The 18,249-nt window shown below is 41.1% G+C and overlaps 2 protein-coding genes across 6 annotated transcripts; both read right to left on the bottom strand.

Annotated features, from left to right (window-relative positions):
* Positions 1 to 1,487: 1,487 nt before the first annotated feature.
* LOC103701157 (pentatricopeptide repeat-containing protein At2g17670) lies at positions 1,488 to 8,415 on the bottom strand. 5 transcript variants are annotated; one of them, XR_005506691.1, is made up of 4 exons: positions 6,664 to 8,414; positions 2,248 to 3,089; positions 1,863 to 1,978; positions 1,488 to 1,762 (listed from the first exon to the last, which is right to left on the bottom strand). XR_005506691.1 is itself a non-coding variant. In XM_026802176.2 (2 exons), the coding sequence occupies exon 1, from the start codon at positions 8,100 to 8,102 to the stop codon at positions 6,681 to 6,683; it is 1,422 nt and encodes a 473-aa protein (XP_026657977.2). In that variant the 5' UTR covers positions 8,103 to 8,415; the 3' UTR covers positions 1,488 to 1,762; positions 6,664 to 6,680. The 5 variants fall into 5 exon arrangements, 1 of the variants encoding a protein (XP_026657977.2); XR_005506693.1 differs by lacking the exon at positions 2,248 to 3,089 and having other exon boundaries at positions 1,863 to 1,916; positions 6,664 to 8,415; XR_005506692.1 differs by lacking the exon at positions 2,248 to 3,089 and having other exon boundaries at positions 1,863 to 1,919.
* Positions 8,416 to 15,468: 7,053 nt separating this feature from the next.
* Positions 15,469 to 17,395, bottom strand: LOC120104231 (cytokinin riboside 5'-monophosphate phosphoribohydrolase LOG3-like). The gene is made up of 7 exons (XM_039115039.1): positions 17,102 to 17,395; positions 16,922 to 17,019; positions 16,761 to 16,791; positions 16,574 to 16,673; positions 16,406 to 16,476; positions 16,166 to 16,309; positions 15,469 to 15,884 (listed from the first exon to the last, which is right to left on the bottom strand). The coding sequence occupies exons 1-7, from the start codon at positions 17,219 to 17,221 to the stop codon at positions 15,786 to 15,788; spliced, it is 663 nt and encodes a 220-aa protein (XP_038970967.1). The 5' UTR covers positions 17,222 to 17,395; the 3' UTR covers positions 15,469 to 15,785.
* Between the last annotated feature and the right edge of the window lie 854 nt (positions 17,396 to 18,249).

The raw sequence follows: 18,249 nt of genomic DNA, 5'->3' as shown, positions 1-18,249 counted from the left end.
ATTCGAAGGGACAACTGAAGGTCTTGACCGTCGTGCTTAGCGAAGTTGTCCCTTGCTTCACTGCATGAATCCAAAAGACTGATAGACCTTGTTGAGGAATAGTCCTACATTGGATAGATTGAGGACTTTAGTGCTCATCCATCTAGGCATCTACAAGCTTAAGTTTTTGGGTTGGATCTTAATGTGGTACCAGAGCTCAGAAGCTCGTGCAGCTGTACGCATCACCAAGCCCTCTCGAACCATCAAACAACATCTGAGCTTCTACAGCAGATGAAACCACACAAAGTCTGTAGCTTGTAGAGCCCATTTTTGACTCGATGGGGTGAGATGCAGAAGGCATGATGATTGATCGAACATGGCAAGGCTGGTCGGCAGAACCAGCCATCTTTGCTTTGAACGTGGAAACGCTGAAGGCTAGAAGACTAGAGAAAGAAGATGGTGGATCGGGGCCGTTTCTTGGTGAAATGCTCCTAGGCATTTCCCCAAACAGGTCGTAGGCACTTCTCTGTTATTTTAATGCCCACGACGACAAGTCCGAGAGGGAAGTCTGGCCCCGTACGAGCGGCATATGTCACTTGCCGCAGCGACGAAGGATCGTCATGTAGTGACTGTACGGGTGATTATAACGGTCACCGGGCGAAATTCGCTTCTAAAATTCATGCACCCAATTCGTATTGCCGGTAGAAGGCTAAGCAGCCTCACAATCTTCTTCTTCTTCTTCTTCTTCTTCTTCTTTCTTCTTTTTTTTTTTTGTTTTTTGTTAAGACAGGTGAATCATACCAGACGGGTATGGATGCGTGGATGGAGCTTAAGCTTAGGTCTAATCAAATTTCACTGAGATGAACTTCAAGATTCAGCTTTGAAATCAAGCATATTTTCAGTTCATCATTATGTTGCAGCTTGATTCAAGATTAATTTCAAACCGAGCCAGAAAAAAAAAAGAGCCTAATCAAGGAGCATAATAATTTTTAATTGAATTCAAAGTAATTTGAGCTTCAAACAAAGTAAAATTATATCTTGATCCAAGCTTAATTTCAAAGTTTGCTTCAAAATTTAATTAACAATTAATTGATTAAAAGATAAATATAATAATAATATAGAACTAAAATTTAGCCTGTGATCTATTATTTAAATAATATATAATACAAAATATTCAAGCTTGATTGAGTTTGCAATTTTAGTATTCGGAAGAGATGGTTTGTTGGTAATTTGTTCCGTTCATCTTGTGAGTCAAAAAATCTTATGCACTTTCTACTGTTAGTTACAAATTTTATTAACTTTGATGTTTTCCCAGGGTTTAATTAGGTCATATCAGATGCTGTGCAGCCAAATAAGTGAACCAACCACCACGCAAAACATGGCAAAAAATACACTCAGAGCAACTTTTTTAAATCTAGAGAACTTTGACTGAGATCTTGATTTCCAATATGAGTTTGCATCTCATGACTGAGGATATGCATATTTCTGATAAGAGTTTGGGTGTGTCATGAGAGGAACTAATGATCGCAATATCAGGAAAAGAATGATTACATCTTCCAAAATGGAATAAAACATCTCGATAATAGTACATGAGAGGAACTGATGATGGCATTGTCAGGAAAAGAATGATTGTTTATATAAGATTTTCCCTTTTTTTGTTACAGTTTATAAAAGATTTTAATACAACATTGCTGATCCCAATATCCATTTGGAGCAGACAGCAAGCTCGAAGTTGGTTCTCCAGACAAGTTGCATGCACAATTTAGCAGTTGCTTCCACTGACCTACATCACAGTATAGCTGAGCCAGTTACTTCCAAGCAAAAGACTATACTTAGCAGATGCTTCTCATTGAAAATAAAAGAATTCATACATGGAAAATTACCTGTATTAAAAATCAAATGCCAGGAGGGAATAGCCAAAAAATCGTAGCAATAATCTGCTGATGGCAATACAGATACAAGAGTGCCTCAGTTTGGTTATTCATGCTCTTGCTAGCAGCTGGCATCAATAAGAGAACATTCATGATGACACCAATCTAATGTATTAAAAAAGGATATTTCAAAAATTTGAACATTAAAACACAAATAATTCCAGAAACCAATTAAACCCATTCTAATTTTCTATAACAAGAATCCTTATAGAAGCACTGCCAATTTCTGCCAAATAAGAAATCTGAGCAGCTTGTTTTGGTTATTAAACAAGCACTTTAAAAAATTATATAGAAAACATACACAGTTAAATTAGGAGATAATCAGAGGGAAACCTACAACTAAACAATGACCGACAAGATGTGTTCTATCAGTTAGTGCTCCACCAGACATCCTTTTCCATTATTACCATCCAGGTTATCTGCAATCATGCCAAGAAGGTCTCTGAAAATCCTTTAATAAAACTTTCACCAAGGTTCTCATAAGTCTACCATGTCTTGTAACATAGATAAGTGCTCCTGATGGTAAGTTCTTGGGATATATTTTTCATGTAAAATCACTACATGCAATAATGAAAATTTAGTGTCTTTTCAAGTAATTCTCTCTAGTATCTGCAAACTCCAGGTAATAATCTCCATGCAAAATCACTTTTCCTAATAATTTGTCAAGCAAGCTTCATGCACATGGTTTTCAGTCTTGTCTATAAGATAACAGGGACTGACTGGTACAATCTAGATAAAATGTCAGCCACTATTTCCCCAGCCAGATCCTTTCATTTTCTGGGTTTCTCAATTGCGGACATGAAATTGTTCCCAATGACTGGGATCCAGCCATTAGATGGTGATCAGCGGGGTAGAGTTAATCATGAGGATGCCAATGGAGGTGGGCACATGGCAACTACATTCTCGTAGTTGGGCTGCAAGAGGAGGGCACCATGGCAGCAAAGATATAGCAAAGGAAGCAGCATTGCTGTGGGGCTGAATCTAGGAGACAAACTTGCCAATGATGATGGAACATGATGAATTTGTCATGTCTTGGTCAAGATACGGATGTAGCGGACTGAGCAGCCATTTGCAACAGTGAGGAGGGCAACAGCTCATCCATAGTTGGTGGGAGGAGGGCTTGGAAAAGTGAAGAGAAGGGAGGACTTGATGATGGTGGCACCGGGCAGCTGGTAGGTTCTGCATAGTTGGAGAAGGATCTCTTAGTTTTGCAGAAACTACTAGAATTCATCTAATACCGTTTATATTAGCATGCTCAAAGCAAAGGCAATTTACTTCACACACATAGACCCATCAAGCAAGTATGACAGAATCGATTGAAAAGGCATCTAATTTGATACTTGACCTTTGGCAAGCCTCATAAAACTTGTATTCACTTGCTTCAAATATATAGATCGACAGATAATCAGGAAACATCTCTCAGGGAGAGCAGATCATGTAATGTACATTAGGTTAGATAATCATCAACTCTATTCAGCTATATTTCTTCTTCCACACTATCTTTGTAGAGATGCAAGATGGAGAATCAAGCGAAGGACAAGAGGAGAGGATGGGTGGGAAAAAAATATTTTGAAGCTTCCTCATTTCACTTCGTAGACTTCTAGTTGGCATACATAAAGACATCCATAATACTCTTCATATTTCCGAGTATATTACTCACCCTCCAATAATTCAGAATTTAACACAAAGGGAAGACTTTGAACCTTTTCATAAGTTACATTTATCAAGCTTGGAGCAAACTTTGCCCTGAATTTCTTAAACCTCATTCTTTAAAGAACACTCCAATTTTTTGCAGAATATCATCAAAAAGGCTTTCAGAGGGTATTTTTTTTAAAGTAAGATTTTCTTAATTAGCTGCTTTGTGAGGCTACATCCTCTCTTAAAAAGGAGCTCCATATGACTTTTTGGCCATATGATTAGGCAGGTCAATTGGTGATAGCACGAGCATATCAAGCTTTGTATTTACCATGGGAACAAAGCTCATCTCTTGGTTATCAGAAAATCAAAATATATAGGCATAATATCAGCCAAAGCGGAGAATATTATCTGCTAAAGCAACTTGCGAAGCAGTACTGCGAAGAAGAACTAATCATGAATTGGAAAGGCACATGTCTCCAGCTACCATCTATTACAACAATGTCAGGAATTGCCATGAGAAAGAACTAGATCCTTCATAATCAGACCAAGAAAAAAATTCTTTACATCAATATTTCCAGAAAAGATGTAGGTCTAAGAAGTGTTGAAGTTGTTTTGGCATATGAAAGTGTGATTTGACATATTAAAAGATGTCTACTGCAATGCAAGGGGACATTGAGAGTGTTCTTATGAAGAAAAGTTGTCACAGCCCTCATATAGGGTTAAAGTATGCTTGTACTAAGAAGTGTCAAGGTTGAACTTGAACAATCGTAAGATATTCTCAAACTAGCAACTTGTGAGAGTAAAGAGATTCTCTCAATAAGGAGCTCAATACAGCCTTTTGCCATCCATCTCCACATGTGTACCTTTTACTACCTTCTTATATAATATTCTAGACTTTACTGTACTTTTTCCTGCTTCTGATATGAAGATTGACAGTGTAAACTTTAATGAGTCATTAAATGTCAACCATCACTTACTAGTTTCCTTCTGTTCTATCCTGAAGACTTGTTTGCCTGCTAATCTTTAGGGCTCTGATTTGATATTCACGGGCATCTTAATAGACTGAAGACTTTATTTTCATCTCTGAGGCATGATTTCACCTTTGGGGCCAAAAGGAACAAAGAAGAAACTAGATAAGAAACAACAAGAAAGAAAAACAGAAGAAACGAGAGGAAAGGGAAAGCAGTGAGAAAGAGGAAGGAAAGTTTTTTCGTTCTTTTCCTTTTTTGATTTTGGGGGTGCGGTGGGGTTCAGGAGTGGGGATGGCTTACAGGCACATCTTTTCAGTCATATGTTTCCCATTTATATTAAATAAATTCAAAGGTATCCTTCTCCCTGTGTTAATCAGACCAAATTGCCCCTGTGCGAGTAAATTAAGTATAATATCACTAGCTTCTTGGCCTGAAATATGTGAAACAAGCCCAAAAGCAGCAGCTAGACAGAAAACACAGATTAGAAGGCAAACAAGTCTTCAGGATAGAGCTGAAGGAAACTAGTTGCATGCCCTAGAATACATAGAATTTAGCTCTACATCTTGATCAAAGTATGCAAGTTACTTTAGTCTTTGCTAAAGTTTGCAAATCATTCCAGACCAAAGTAAAAAGGGGCGGAGAACCATTGTTGATGGAGAATGTGGAGACTAGGATAATATTTGTCTTCTTTAGGTAAGTCATGTTTTAGATTATTTTGTGTTATGATGGTTTTTAATTCTTGTTTAGATTATACCATAAGGTAACTCAACTACTTGAATTTCATTTAGATGACACTAGTTCAGCAAGGCATGGCAAGGTGCTTTATGACTATAAGAAAAAGAAAAGAAAAAAATCAAACCTAAATTTGTTCTTCCTGTTGCACTTTCATTGAGGTGAAAACACCATTTCCTTTATTCTCTTTTACTAACCAAATTTGGAAATAGAACCTTTAAAGTGAGTGACTGACCATTGTAACCACTCTCTTTCACAACCATGGTTTGTATGTTCATGTCTTTCTCCATGGGCGTCAAATGTGTCAAGGTATGGCATGTAAGTATTTTGGTTGGTTTAACATAAGGAAAAGCATGCCTTTTTTTAGAGTATATATATTCAGTAACATATTATCTCAAAATTTTAGCATAAAAATAGACAAAATAACCAATTGCTATGGAATATAGCGCCTCTCAATCCAAAAGTCATAATCTATAATCATGAATTTCATTTGTAAAATCCTACGAGAGGGGAAAAAGATTCAAAAACAAGATGTCGGACTAGCTTAATGCTTAGATGCCATACTGGTGGCAAAATCACTATTTGCAATTGGCTTCTGACGAACTCTCAAAAAAAGATAAGAATTCCTCTAGTATATGTCAGATTTTGCAATTCTTAAGCCATTAAAAATCATGCTCATTGTTGGATTGGATGATATCAGCATCATCTTTAACTGCAAACTGCATTTTTATGGTAAAGCAATGTTCTAATGCTACGGTCGAAAGACAAGCTATCACCAACTTTGCATCAAAAAAGGACTGTACATTGGCTCTATTCAACTAGATATACATCCAATTTTGCTTTCCATGACACCAAAAACATTCCAACCTTTACATCATAAAGATTGACCTTGGAAGTGTTAACCTATGCAATTGCCAAATGGTAAAAACAATTCCTTTATTATTTACATAGCTTTATTGCATATCAGATCAATGATCATTAACCTCTTTTCAGAAGCAAGAATAATACCAATCATGCATCTTATTATAAATGAGATATATAGCTTACATTGTTTTCTTAATATTTATATTTATGCCATTTTTATTTGAATCTTTTTATTTACAGCTTTGCAATGCCTTCTCTTTTTCCAATCTCAATGATTTCCACCAACAACATTTCATATGAAACAAAGCACTGCATATTTATAAAGCCTTAGGTTTGTCAACTGTGGACACGAATGTTTTACAACACCAACTTTGGAACCACATTTTTCCAAGGTCAAATGAAAAGGCATCACAATAGTTCCATTCAATAAAACATATAAATGAACCATAGCAAGCTTTCCTTTTCAAACCATCAGCTTTTATTATGAACAATATATAAAGAAGAATAACAGAGACAACATGATAACAATATAAGGAAGCCGAACTGACCAATGGATGTGCATAAATTATGCTTTCGCCTTCTTCAGGAACTTCAGCGAGCTCTCCAATGCCATGTAAGCCGATACATCAGTCAAGCTCTTGCTCTCCAACGCATAACCAAACACCTCATATGCCTCTGCAATCTTATTCGCCCGACACAGCGCCCTCACAAATGTGGCATAAGCTGCATTCTCCAGCTTCATACCTCCAGCCTTCATCACTCCATACAACTCCATCCCCTTCTCCAAACACTTGGCCTTGCACAGCCCCATTAGCAGTGTGTTGTATGTGCACTCATTTGGACTGCACCCCTTCTCCTCCATCTCTCCCAATAGCCTGAGCGCCCCCAAGGCATCGCCTTTCCTGCACATCCCATTCATTAGGGACGTGTAGGTCACCGTATCAGGGAAATGACCCGTGTTTGCCATCACATTGAGGAACCTTTTTGCCTGGTCGACCATCCCGGCCTTAGAGAGCCCATATATGAGGCTGTTATAGGTGACGAGATCAGGCTCGACTCCCTCATCCTTCATCTTGTTGTAGACCTCCATCACCTCGCCGCACTGATCCACTATGCAGTAACCCTTCATGATAGTGTTATAGAGGTAGCAATCAGGCTTGAAGCCGGCATCGGCGAGCACGCCGAGGAGGCGAGTGGCCTCACGGAGGTTGCGCCCGCGGCAGACGGCGTCGATGAGGATGGTGTAGGTGACGAGGTCGGGTCGGATACCGGAGGAGCGGCGGAGTTCGTCAATGAAGGCGTAGACGGAGGAGATGGGGCGGGAACGGGCAAGGCGGCGGATAAGGAAGTTGTAGGTGAAGACGTCGGGGGGGACGGCGGCGGGGGAGGAAAAGGAGGAGAGGCGGCGGAGGAGGGCGCAGGCGTCGTCGAGGCGGCCGGCGGAGCAGAGGGCGCGGACGGCGAGGTCGGCGGAGGCGGCATCTGGGGGGAAGCCAGAGGAGGACATTAGGTCGAGCACGTTGAAGACGGGGGTGAGGTGGTCGTCGTTGTCGCCGACAGCGGGTTGGAGGCACGAGTGACCGAGGAGGACGTGGAAGCAGGGGCGGTCGGGGGGGAGGTGGGAGGAGATGTGGCGGAAGAGGCAGAGTGCATCGGAGGGGGAGGCGCCGGCATCGCAGAAGGAGCGGAGGAGGGTTGCGGGGTCAAGGGAGGCGCCAGCCTCGGCAGTGGCGGCGGAGAGGGAGTCGAAGGTGGCGACGGCGTCGGAGAGGGCGGGGGATTGGAAGATGGGGGGAGGCGATGGGGAGGCGAGGGGAGAAGGGGTTTGGGTGGAGTGTTTCTTCTTCTTCTTGAGGGGGTTTTTGAGGAGGGAAGGGCGGTAGGGTTTGGGAGGAGGGGGAGAGGGGGATGGGGAGGGAGAAGGGTGAGGTTTGAGGAAGGCGAGGGGGAGCTTGGCGGAGCGCATGGAGGGAGGGAGCTTGCCCATTTGGTGTTTGATGAAAGTCTTCCTCCTCCTCCTCTTCTTCTTGTTCTCCTTCCTTGGGTTTCTTCTTGTTTGGTTTGAACTGCTGCTTTGGAACTGGAAGGTGGAATTGTGAGGGTTTTAGGGTTCCGGCGCGACGGAGTAGGGTTCAAGCGGATGGGGTCTTTCGTTCTCTCTCGGCTGTGCAATGTTAGATTTGGCACGGGCGATAAGTGGCACGTGCCTTAGTTCAGATAGCTTGAGCTAATTCCGGCAATGTGGTTCCCGTAATTTGCTCACACTGTTTGAACTAATTGCGGAATTCCAGATTCCGGGTTTAGTTTCAGACTCTCTCCACGCGACCACCGTTTAAATTTATTTTGAGCTAAAGCCAGCATATACTTCACCGATATTAGCTCAAACTATCTTCCGGCTTGCTTGCCACTCCTTTGCCCCCCTAATACTTGAAACTCCAAACACCTTTACCCTATACCCCCTTATGTTCTTCTTCTTGATCCCTAGTGTTTAACAAAATACCAAACTAATCAAATACTAATGATCTAATTGCATCAATCATTATTAGTTCAAGTAAAGTTATTGATTTTGTGATGCAGTCGATGACTTATCTTGATCGCTGCCTTGCACGATCCTTGAAATAAACGGATATAAGGGTCAAAAGCATGTGGTAAGCTTTAGAGATTATGGCAGGGAGGATAAGAGAAGGCCATGAATCCCAGCATAGAGGGAACTTATGTCTTCAGATCTGTATGATCCTTAACCACAATTTGATGAACCAAGGCCTTGCCATTCCACCAACTGGGTTTGATTAGATTGGCTTACACAATGTGCTTATCATGGTGATAACTGGTAAATCTATTTGCCCCAGGTGCAACCCCAAACACCCATTAAAAAGCTCAATCATTAATGGTTCGGCCCATCTGAAATGAACCACCTATGTCAATTCCTCAACTGCAATTCAATGACCATGAAGCCCAGACCAGGCCAGCCCAACTCATTTCGGCTAATGCTTCCTCCCACAGCCGCCTCTTCCATCTTTTAGGCTCCACCCTTGAGAGCCACTTTGCCTCGTCCCTGCCTTTTCCATCACTCAAGATTCCCCCACCAGACTCTTTTGCACTTTACACTTTATCTCTTTCTGTCAGAACTCAGGACCTCACCCAAAATATCTAGCTGGAAGTTATTATTTGGGTTCCTTGATCCTATATAAGTATCCAAGATCTACCCAGCAAATAACTGATGTGGGACTAAACACATGCCCGCACGAGTCCTCACATACTCCCTTCGTTCAAGCCCTGACGTCCTCGTCAGGCTAAGGGTTCAAATCCATCAAATCTAATCACAAATACCTCGATCGACCCGTAGTCAGCCCCAATGGATCCGTGCTGTAGTGTTCTGTAGTCCACATAGGTTATAGGTCGAGTCCGCTCTGATACCATTTGTCACAACTCAGGACCTCACCCAAAATGGCTAGCCTGTATAAGTACCCAAGATCTACCCAGCAAATAATCGATGTGGAACTAAACACATGCCCGCACGAGTCCTCACACTTCCACTGCTAAAGGCCTGTTTGGATGATTGGACTGAAAATCATAACTTTTGAGTGGGCCAATCCGAATCCATAAAAAGAGAAAAAGACCCGTTAGTTGTACTAGCCTAGCCCATGAATTCTATAAAATTTTCAATGCAATCATCCAAATAGTCCCTAAATTGTTTGATAATGGATATCGAATTTAACAATATCGGGAACAGGATATCCTTTTTGATTCATGATATTACTCATCCAGGATTCAACGCTCTTAATAAAAGTCTCATGGAACTAACTTTCATTCGTTTATTCCGCTTGATTGCTTACTCATCCTTGCAATAGAATTGCATCTTATGTTTCCTCGCTGCATCCGTGGTCACAGTTGATTGGAATCAAGACCGGTAAAAAAATTGTAAATCAGATAAAAAAAATTGTCCATGTCATTTGTCTAGCATGGGAGATCAAATTATCATGCATGTCGTATTTATGTTGAAAATATATATATTTATAATAATTATGATTGCCACTGCGAGTCCTATTCCATGATTAGCTATCGAATGGTACATATTTTTATCTTCCATACTTCCATCTGATCTCTTATACACATTGCGAGCCGTATACTTCCATTTGATAACTAGTCCAAGAATTACAATACAGACAAAAACCACATGCAAATGTGCAACAATGATCAGTGATAACCTCTCCAACCCACATTCCCTTGCCCCCATCCTTGCTTATTCTGACCAGGCCGGTTCACCTTATCCAAAAGGCTGATATCCCCCATGTGAGCAATTAGCTCGTGACTTCGAGTCCACCCCAGCCTCACCCCATTCGGGTCACAATCCCTGGAGGTCGGCCTTGAACAAAAGAGCTAATCCAATGAACTTTTGTCCGCACCTTCAGCACTTAAACTGCGACCAGATAGTGACCCTACGAATTGGCACATGAACAAGCAATAGACCCGCGGATACCTCGCGAGAGGATAGCATATCAAGGACATGAGGGGATAGAGGGAGGGCGGCGCGGGAGGCGGCAGTGGGAAGGATATCATGGTGCTCCGCAGTGGTCCCGACAGGATAGGATAGCATATACATATATGGGTGCACGCGTTATTCCTCCTGATTGGTAATTTGACAACAAGTATTACAATGATGAACTGCATTGACATGGAGGTGATGACATTTTTGTTATAGCGAAAAATAATTAACAAAAAAAAAACACCATTCTCTCTGCTTAAGTCACCGTCAACCAAATATTTTTTTTTTTTAATTTTTATTGAACATTATTTTTAAAATAATAGTAGTTGTAATAAAATAATATTTAAACAATGATCACTATTCATGCTACTTGTTATTGACATATATAACATGAGAGTCCTCTGAAGCCTCTGTAATGTTCGACATAATATTACAATAGTCATTATGGATTCCAGGGAGAAAATAATTGAGAACATTTGAATCACGGTTGGATGGTGAGTGTGACCACTATTGGAGTGTAGGGGCGATGGAATGGTTGGGAAGGCTATGATTTCTTAATATTTGTTTTCAAGTCGGAGCTTATGCTAACTGCTTTAGTAATGGGTTTTATAAATCAAATCTCCTAATTCGTTTTCAACAGCTACTCTATGCTTTTTGTCTGCACCAATCTTCCTCACTTCTCTGTATTTAGTCCCAAATCCATTTAATCATCTCAAAGTTTAATTTTAGAAGTCACTATTAGTCACTCTCTAATAGACAACCATAGAAAGGTATATAAAATAGACTAGAAAATATTTTTATCAAATCTGCAGCACTAAATCTTGACTAAATAGATATCGATCATCAGTCATGTGAGAATTTATTACATGGATCAGGTCCATCTTAGATTAAGAATGAAATCACTTCATTTTTTCTCCTCTATTTTCTTTTTTATCTAAAATAATTCCATCCTTAGTTCACAGTGGACTTGGTCCACCAAATAATTTGCCCTATCAATTATTTTTTTTCTTCAAATTCTTTATCCAGAATGAGGAAATTACAAGGAAACTGCATGACTTCAAAACATTCCTAGAGATCAGACTGACAACCTAATTCTTCACTACTTTGCACACAAGTTGAAACTTCCCTAGTGACATGCACGAAGATTACCATTCGGAATCCAGACCACCTGCACCTTATCCCCATGGACCCAACCTAGGTCGTCTCGTTCCAAGTTTCAAATTCTCTAAAGCTGTTGATTTGTCAGCATGTAAAAGTCTTCAGTGAAATGGAAAATAGACATTAGTGGACATGGAGAGAAGCCACCCAAGATGTCGCATGCAACTTTTCTTAGGTGCACCTAATACGGGAGTAGATAAAAATGAATGGATTTGAGTGGATTAGGTTCAAGGGATGGTCCAAGGTGTCTTCTTCGGGTTTTGGTAGGGTGATCTCGTGTCAAACTTCGAAACCATGAGGAGAAAGTGGACATGCCACAAGGTATTTAACTTATGTGAGCCTGGCTGACTTGGATTTCCAACAATTAAAGTAGTTTCATTACTAAAACAAGTTATCTCAAAGTCAATACACGAATAATCAATCAAGAAACTAATCTATAAAAAACTAAAAATATATATTTTTTTTGTAAAAATATAGTTAATATGTAAGGCAGCAACAACAACAGGATTTGCAAATTCGACATAAAAATGAAAATTCTTTCTAAAAGTTTCCGAAACTCAACAGATCCATGATCCACTTGAGAACTTGGTTAACTTTTTGATTCGAAACACCGAGTTCCTGATGTAGCTTATGGACATGAAATATATTATCCTATAGCAATCTTGATTATGTATGTAGTATACCTTGTTTAGATATGTTGATCCTTGGATCTATGATCCCCTTTTTCCTTTTTGATGATAGAAAAAAAGGGGGTCTACAAGCTTCGAACAATGAACTATAATAAAACGCTTCAATAATTAAGACTATACTAATTCGCCATTTTCAGCTATCTTCTCAAAATAATCAGCGGGTTTTAACCGAAGTTCTAATTCGCGATGTTATAACCATTATAACATCTATTAAAACATTTTCAACAACTCTGCCTTATGTTTGGGAATAAATAATAAGAAAATAGCACTCATTTTTTTCTCTTATTTCCTATTATTTTCCACTATAATAGGCCATTATAGCAAAAATAGTGATTATTATTTTTATTTGTGCCTTTTTCTGAATAAAATAAAATATTTTCAAAGTTCATTTTATTCACCTCAAAATTTCATCTAAAAGCGGTCATGCAGTCCAAAAATGGTATTACGTTATCTTTTTAGATGAAAAAAATAGCACCGCAATTTTTTCCGTAGGTGTATATTATTTTCTAACATCATTATAGCAGCCATTATTTGATTAATTATTTTAATATTAAAATTATAAAATATTTTTATATAACTAATGACTGTTATATATAATTAGTCTTTTCTTTTTGGGAGAAAGACTAATGGTAATTTAATAACCATGGCGTGGTGGAATCATAATCACACATGCCTCTATCCTCTTAGAAGATAAATCTCGTTCCGAATAGTAGTCAAGATGAGTAATTATCAAGAGATTAAAACAAAAAAAGAACTGAAATAAACAGACAGTTTGGCAAGGAATAGTAAAAGGCATGGGGAAAACGTGCTCCATGGGAAAGACGAAGAGGGGAAGTGGAAGATGTTCGGAAGGGACAGCTGAGCTGACAGCAACCGAAGGACACCACTAATAACTCCGACCTTTAACTGCAGAACGTAACTAAAGATCCGATGTGTCTAAACTCTAAATAGCTCTGCAATTAATCATGGGAAATAAACGAAGAAGGTGTGGTCCTAAACCCTATTCGTCCACAATTACGCTTGCATCTACAGCAGTTATGAATCCTTAAAAGACACAGAATAGATGAGGCTCAAAAGCAAAAGGTGGATTGGCTTTGTAAACTGATGTCCATGAACTCCTTCCATAGCGTTCATCCCCCTTGTTTACAGAGTAACAGGTGTCGGTCCGCATCTACCTTGCCAATCATCTCAGCTCATTGTTCTGTAGGCCAATCACCAAGACGAGCATGAGTACATTAGTCTGCAGGCAAAAAATATAATTTCTTTCCATTCGGGCATCCCAAATCGACAAAACCAATCCAATCTATAGCAAGAAAGTAAAATCAACGTGATTCGTCTAAGTTTGCCCGTCTTACAAATCCAACGGATATCCAAATATCATTATCCACAAGAGAGTCATTTTTTTAAAATGCATATGAATTCTATCTCCTGATATTTTCCGGAGGCATCACTTACAAATAAGGACACCTTTTCACCACACATATTTGGAACGACTGCACTTGGAAGAGATCCACACTCTTGCATGCATGTTGTGCTTTGTTGCAACCTGCAGCGTGAAACATCATGCAATGCAACGACTTGTAGTCTGAGTGGGTACTGAATTAATATTTTAACATTAGGGCAGGTAGCTGGCCATTGGCAAAGAGAGAGAGCATGACAAAGTAAAGCGACTCGGTCAGATAGCACAACATTAATATATCTAGGTGAAAACAATAGTTTCATAGGGGACACCAGTCCCCACAGCCAAACGGGGATCTGAAAGCTCCTTTTTGGATTGAACAGTGGAGCTAGTTATGAATGACAAGCACTCTTATGACTCCTATCACCCAATGTGGAAAGTTCCCCAACTCTGATGCCTCGCCAATTTCGGGAACAAAAGCTACACCCCTAGGCCATCAGTACTGCCAACATTTGCTCAAGTATCCCAAAAGCGTCGCTCAGGAAAACGCTCAGCTGTTGTGGTCCATTGTCATTGCTTGCCCCCTTCTGAAATGGCATTGTGCTATTAAATGAAGCGAAGCGATTGGTGCAAGGCATCTGGGCGACTCTTTGAGTGATTTTTCCGAGTTAAAGTAGCATTTTGCTCCACCAAGCATGCATGCCCCTCGGAAAGGCAAACTGCAGAAGGGGATTACATACCAAACAAGACTGGTCGCATAAAAAAGCCCGTTCGATGTACTTAAAAGTTCATTTTTGAAGAGGGCAACAAAGTTTATCTCGGGAATGGAGTACATGCTCGGCCATCTCACTTTCCTTCCTCTATTCATTCATTAACATCCGTCACAGGCTTGCACATCATAGTAGAAAAGTCATCACATTGAGACATCCACTTCGGATGCAATACAACCAATGAGAAGAAAGTTTGGCATTTTCTACCACTCCTTGCTCTCTAATCCTAATTACCACACTTCCCCCATGGGTAAGGCATTGCCGTATGTACCAAAGAATTCCAGGGCCGTGGAACGTAGGCAACCGGCCCCCGGCCCCTGCGTGCCTGCCAAGATTTGCCCCTTGCCCGAGGCCCCGCGCCATCATGGGTGAGAGAGAGTTACCAAACCACAAGGTCTAATTCGCAATCATCCGCACCTGTGACTCCATCAAATATGAATAACTTTATACACGCAATATTTATATACTTCTTGTTGATCCAGTTCGTATCATACATCGTAATAAATAATTTAACAATAGATGGAACTCTCACATGACAGTGGATGATTGAATTGCACACCCCAGTTCAGTACTCACACGCCACAACAGTGTAAGACATTAATGTTACAACAGACGGAAAAATACAAGCCCAACTTTTTCCTGATGGGAATTGAGGTGAGCCTTCAGAACCCAATCCCACGGTTTGTTAGGTCACCATGATTGGCCCCAGGACCATCATTACAAACTGAAACCGGTTTCCCAGGTCCTGAAACATAAACAGGGAAAGGAAGGACGACTCGTAGACAAGAGAACATAAGCACCACAGAGGCATACAGCCATGGCGCACGCGCAGTAGAGCGAAGGCACAGAGAAACGAGTAAAGAGCTGCCTGTTTTTTCTGACTTTGTGGCACAGCCAGTAGAAGTGCTAGTACAGTACATATACACTTTCAATCATCTGATCAAAATGAGAGACAAAAGGGAATACGGATAAGGAGATGTATACACAATTAGTAGCTAGTAATTAGTATTACAACTACTACTAGGCTACCATCCCAAGCCTAGGGACAAGATAACTAAAGAAAAAAACCAACCCAAAAGGTCCCTTTTCGTTTCTTTTCTTTTTTCCTTTTTTTTTTTTTTTTTTTGAGCTCCCCCTTAATTCTGCCAGGAAGCTGCTGATGCTGCTGCTACCTGGCGATATCAGCCTGCAGGAAGGAATTGTATCCAAACCGCTCCTTCTCCCACCTCAGCGTTGCCACAACGGCGTCTTGGACGGGCACGTATTCCTGCGTCACGAGTTGAACAATAGCTCTCTCATCATAAAACAACAAAGAATTAGGAAGTCCTATTGAGCACAAAAAATAAGAGGAACGAAGGCCATAGGCCCACTGGAATTAAAGAAGGATGACATGAGAATATAAGCTAGAAAAAGTGTAAAACAAGAGGTATAATATTATATATATTAGAGATGGACAATGGACTTGGTATATTTAATATTCGGGGGGGTGTTGAAAATGGAAGAGGACTATTAAAAGACCAAATCATAGAGGACTCTTCTTGGGGTTACCTCGAGCTTTTGGACCAGGTCCTTGACATTGGGGGCGGAGACTATGATGTGGCGCTGGAAGGGCTGGATGAAGCCGTCGTCCACGGCCTTATCTATGAAGGCCAGCAGCGAGTTATAATACCCATCCACATTCAGCAAACCAACCTGCCATTACATGCAAAATTGAGTCTAATTCGAGTCCTTTCTATGTACTTGGATAGAGGATAAAACGGAGGATAGGATTGGACTGGAATAGATTACAGGTTTCTTGTGGATGCCGAGCTGGGCCCAAGTTATCACCTCCAGCAGCTCCTCCAGCGTGCCGTACCCACCTAAATTGAAAACATACAAACATATATACGTAGTTTACAATCTAGCAGGAAATAAAAAGAAGCTCACGAAAAAAATAACAGCAAGGGAGAAGAAAACCAGGTAAGGCAATGAACGCGTCGGAGTGTCGAGCCATCTCCGCCTTCCTCTGATGCATGCTTGCAACTGCTTTAACCTCTCCCACCGTCTCCCCAGTTATCTGGTGGGTAAATAGAGTTAAATCGTAGGTAAAGATGGATGGCATTCGAGCTAGCGGAAAAAACAAGAGAGTTATCGAGAATTAGACCTCTTTGTCCATTAGAGTCGTCGGAATAATCCTGAAAGGAATTAAAAGTTTATAATAGAAAAATTAAAAAAAAAGGAAGAAAAAAGATGAATCAATAATAAACACATAGGAGGGACAAAATTAAGAGTTAGATGAGGAAAGAAAGTAAGGCGACTGCTCACCCAATAACACGGCCGCCTCCACTGTGGACGGCTCCAGAGACGAGGCCCATCAGGCCAATGCTCCCACCTCCATAAACCAAATCCACCTTCCTCGCCACCTACCCCACGCTCGTTTGATCAACCATCTAATCTTAACCCAATAAAAACACAAAAAAAAAAGATAGAATCCAGATGTCTTACCAGCTCTTTGCCAAGTTCCACGGCTGCGTCTTGGTAGCAGTCCCTCTTCCCGGTGCTGCTGCCACAGAAAACGCACACCCTCTTAAACCTTGATGACTTCCCTACCTTGGCTTCCTCCATCTACCCAACTCTCTGATTCCTGCTCTTCTGTTAAGTTTTAACCCTCTCTCTACTTTTCACCAGATAACTTCCCCTTTTTGCCTTGGATGTTGGAACGACACTTCTCTCCCCCTCCCTCCCTCCCTCCCTCTCTCTCAAAAGATCACCCTGGCCCCGGCCCAGAAAGTGGTGGAAAAAGAAGTTAACCCGGTTATATATAACCCCACTCGACTCCCTTTCTCTCTCTTTGTCCTTAGGTGCACCCATAGACAAAAACTAGAGAGAGAGAAGGGAGTTTCTTGGAAAAAGGAAAGAGTTCCATCCGCCTACGTAAATGCCTTCTTATGCAGGTTGTGGAGTTTGAAAGGCAATGAAAAAGAATATTAAAAAGCAAAATATAGCGAAGAAAAGATATTTGAGAACGGGGTTCGAAATTCTCTCCCACTCTCCCCTATGCTTTCAAATTCCACCGCCACCTCTCCCACACTCTGCCTCGGGCTTAGCACAAGTAATCATGCACCCATAGGCATTTCACACGTGCGGACAGTTCATTTCGCTTGGCAAGTCTCGCACGCACTGTCACCCCCTCCCCCCTCCCCCCCCCCCCCCCCCCCCTAGGCTCCTAACATCACCTTGTCTTATTGCCAGTCCCTGCAGCAAGATACTCCATAGCTACAACATTAACCAGCTTTGGAGTTTGTTAGGGACAGGAAGCTAAGCTAAGGCCTTGGCGCATAACCTTCTTGCTAGGAAGTAGCAGAGCACAACAGCCGTGGTGGTTGCTAAAAGTGGGTCTGAGGGGGAGATAGCATCAATAAAGCGATTTCGTTCATACGCCAAACTGTTGCAGCAGAGGATCGCCAGCTCTCCATCTCCCTGTTTGTAGGCTGCGTTTAATGCTGGTGATGCTGCGCTGATTAACGGATTGTCTCATCTGATAAGCTGCAGCTCTGTTACTTCTTGCAGCGGACTAAATCACGGCCAGGATTCCCTCGTATTCATGAGCTGTCTATGGCTCTGATAAGGCCCTTTGTCCGCTTTTACTATAT

The sequence above is a fragment of the Phoenix dactylifera genome, chromosome 17 (genome assembly GCF_009389715.1).
Source record: "Phoenix dactylifera cultivar Barhee BC4 chromosome 17, palm_55x_up_171113_PBpolish2nd_filt_p, whole genome shotgun sequence".
Classification (NCBI taxonomy): Eukaryota; Viridiplantae; Streptophyta; class Magnoliopsida; order Arecales; family Arecaceae; genus Phoenix; species Phoenix dactylifera.
This window is presented reverse-complemented; position numbering and strand designations above follow the sequence as displayed.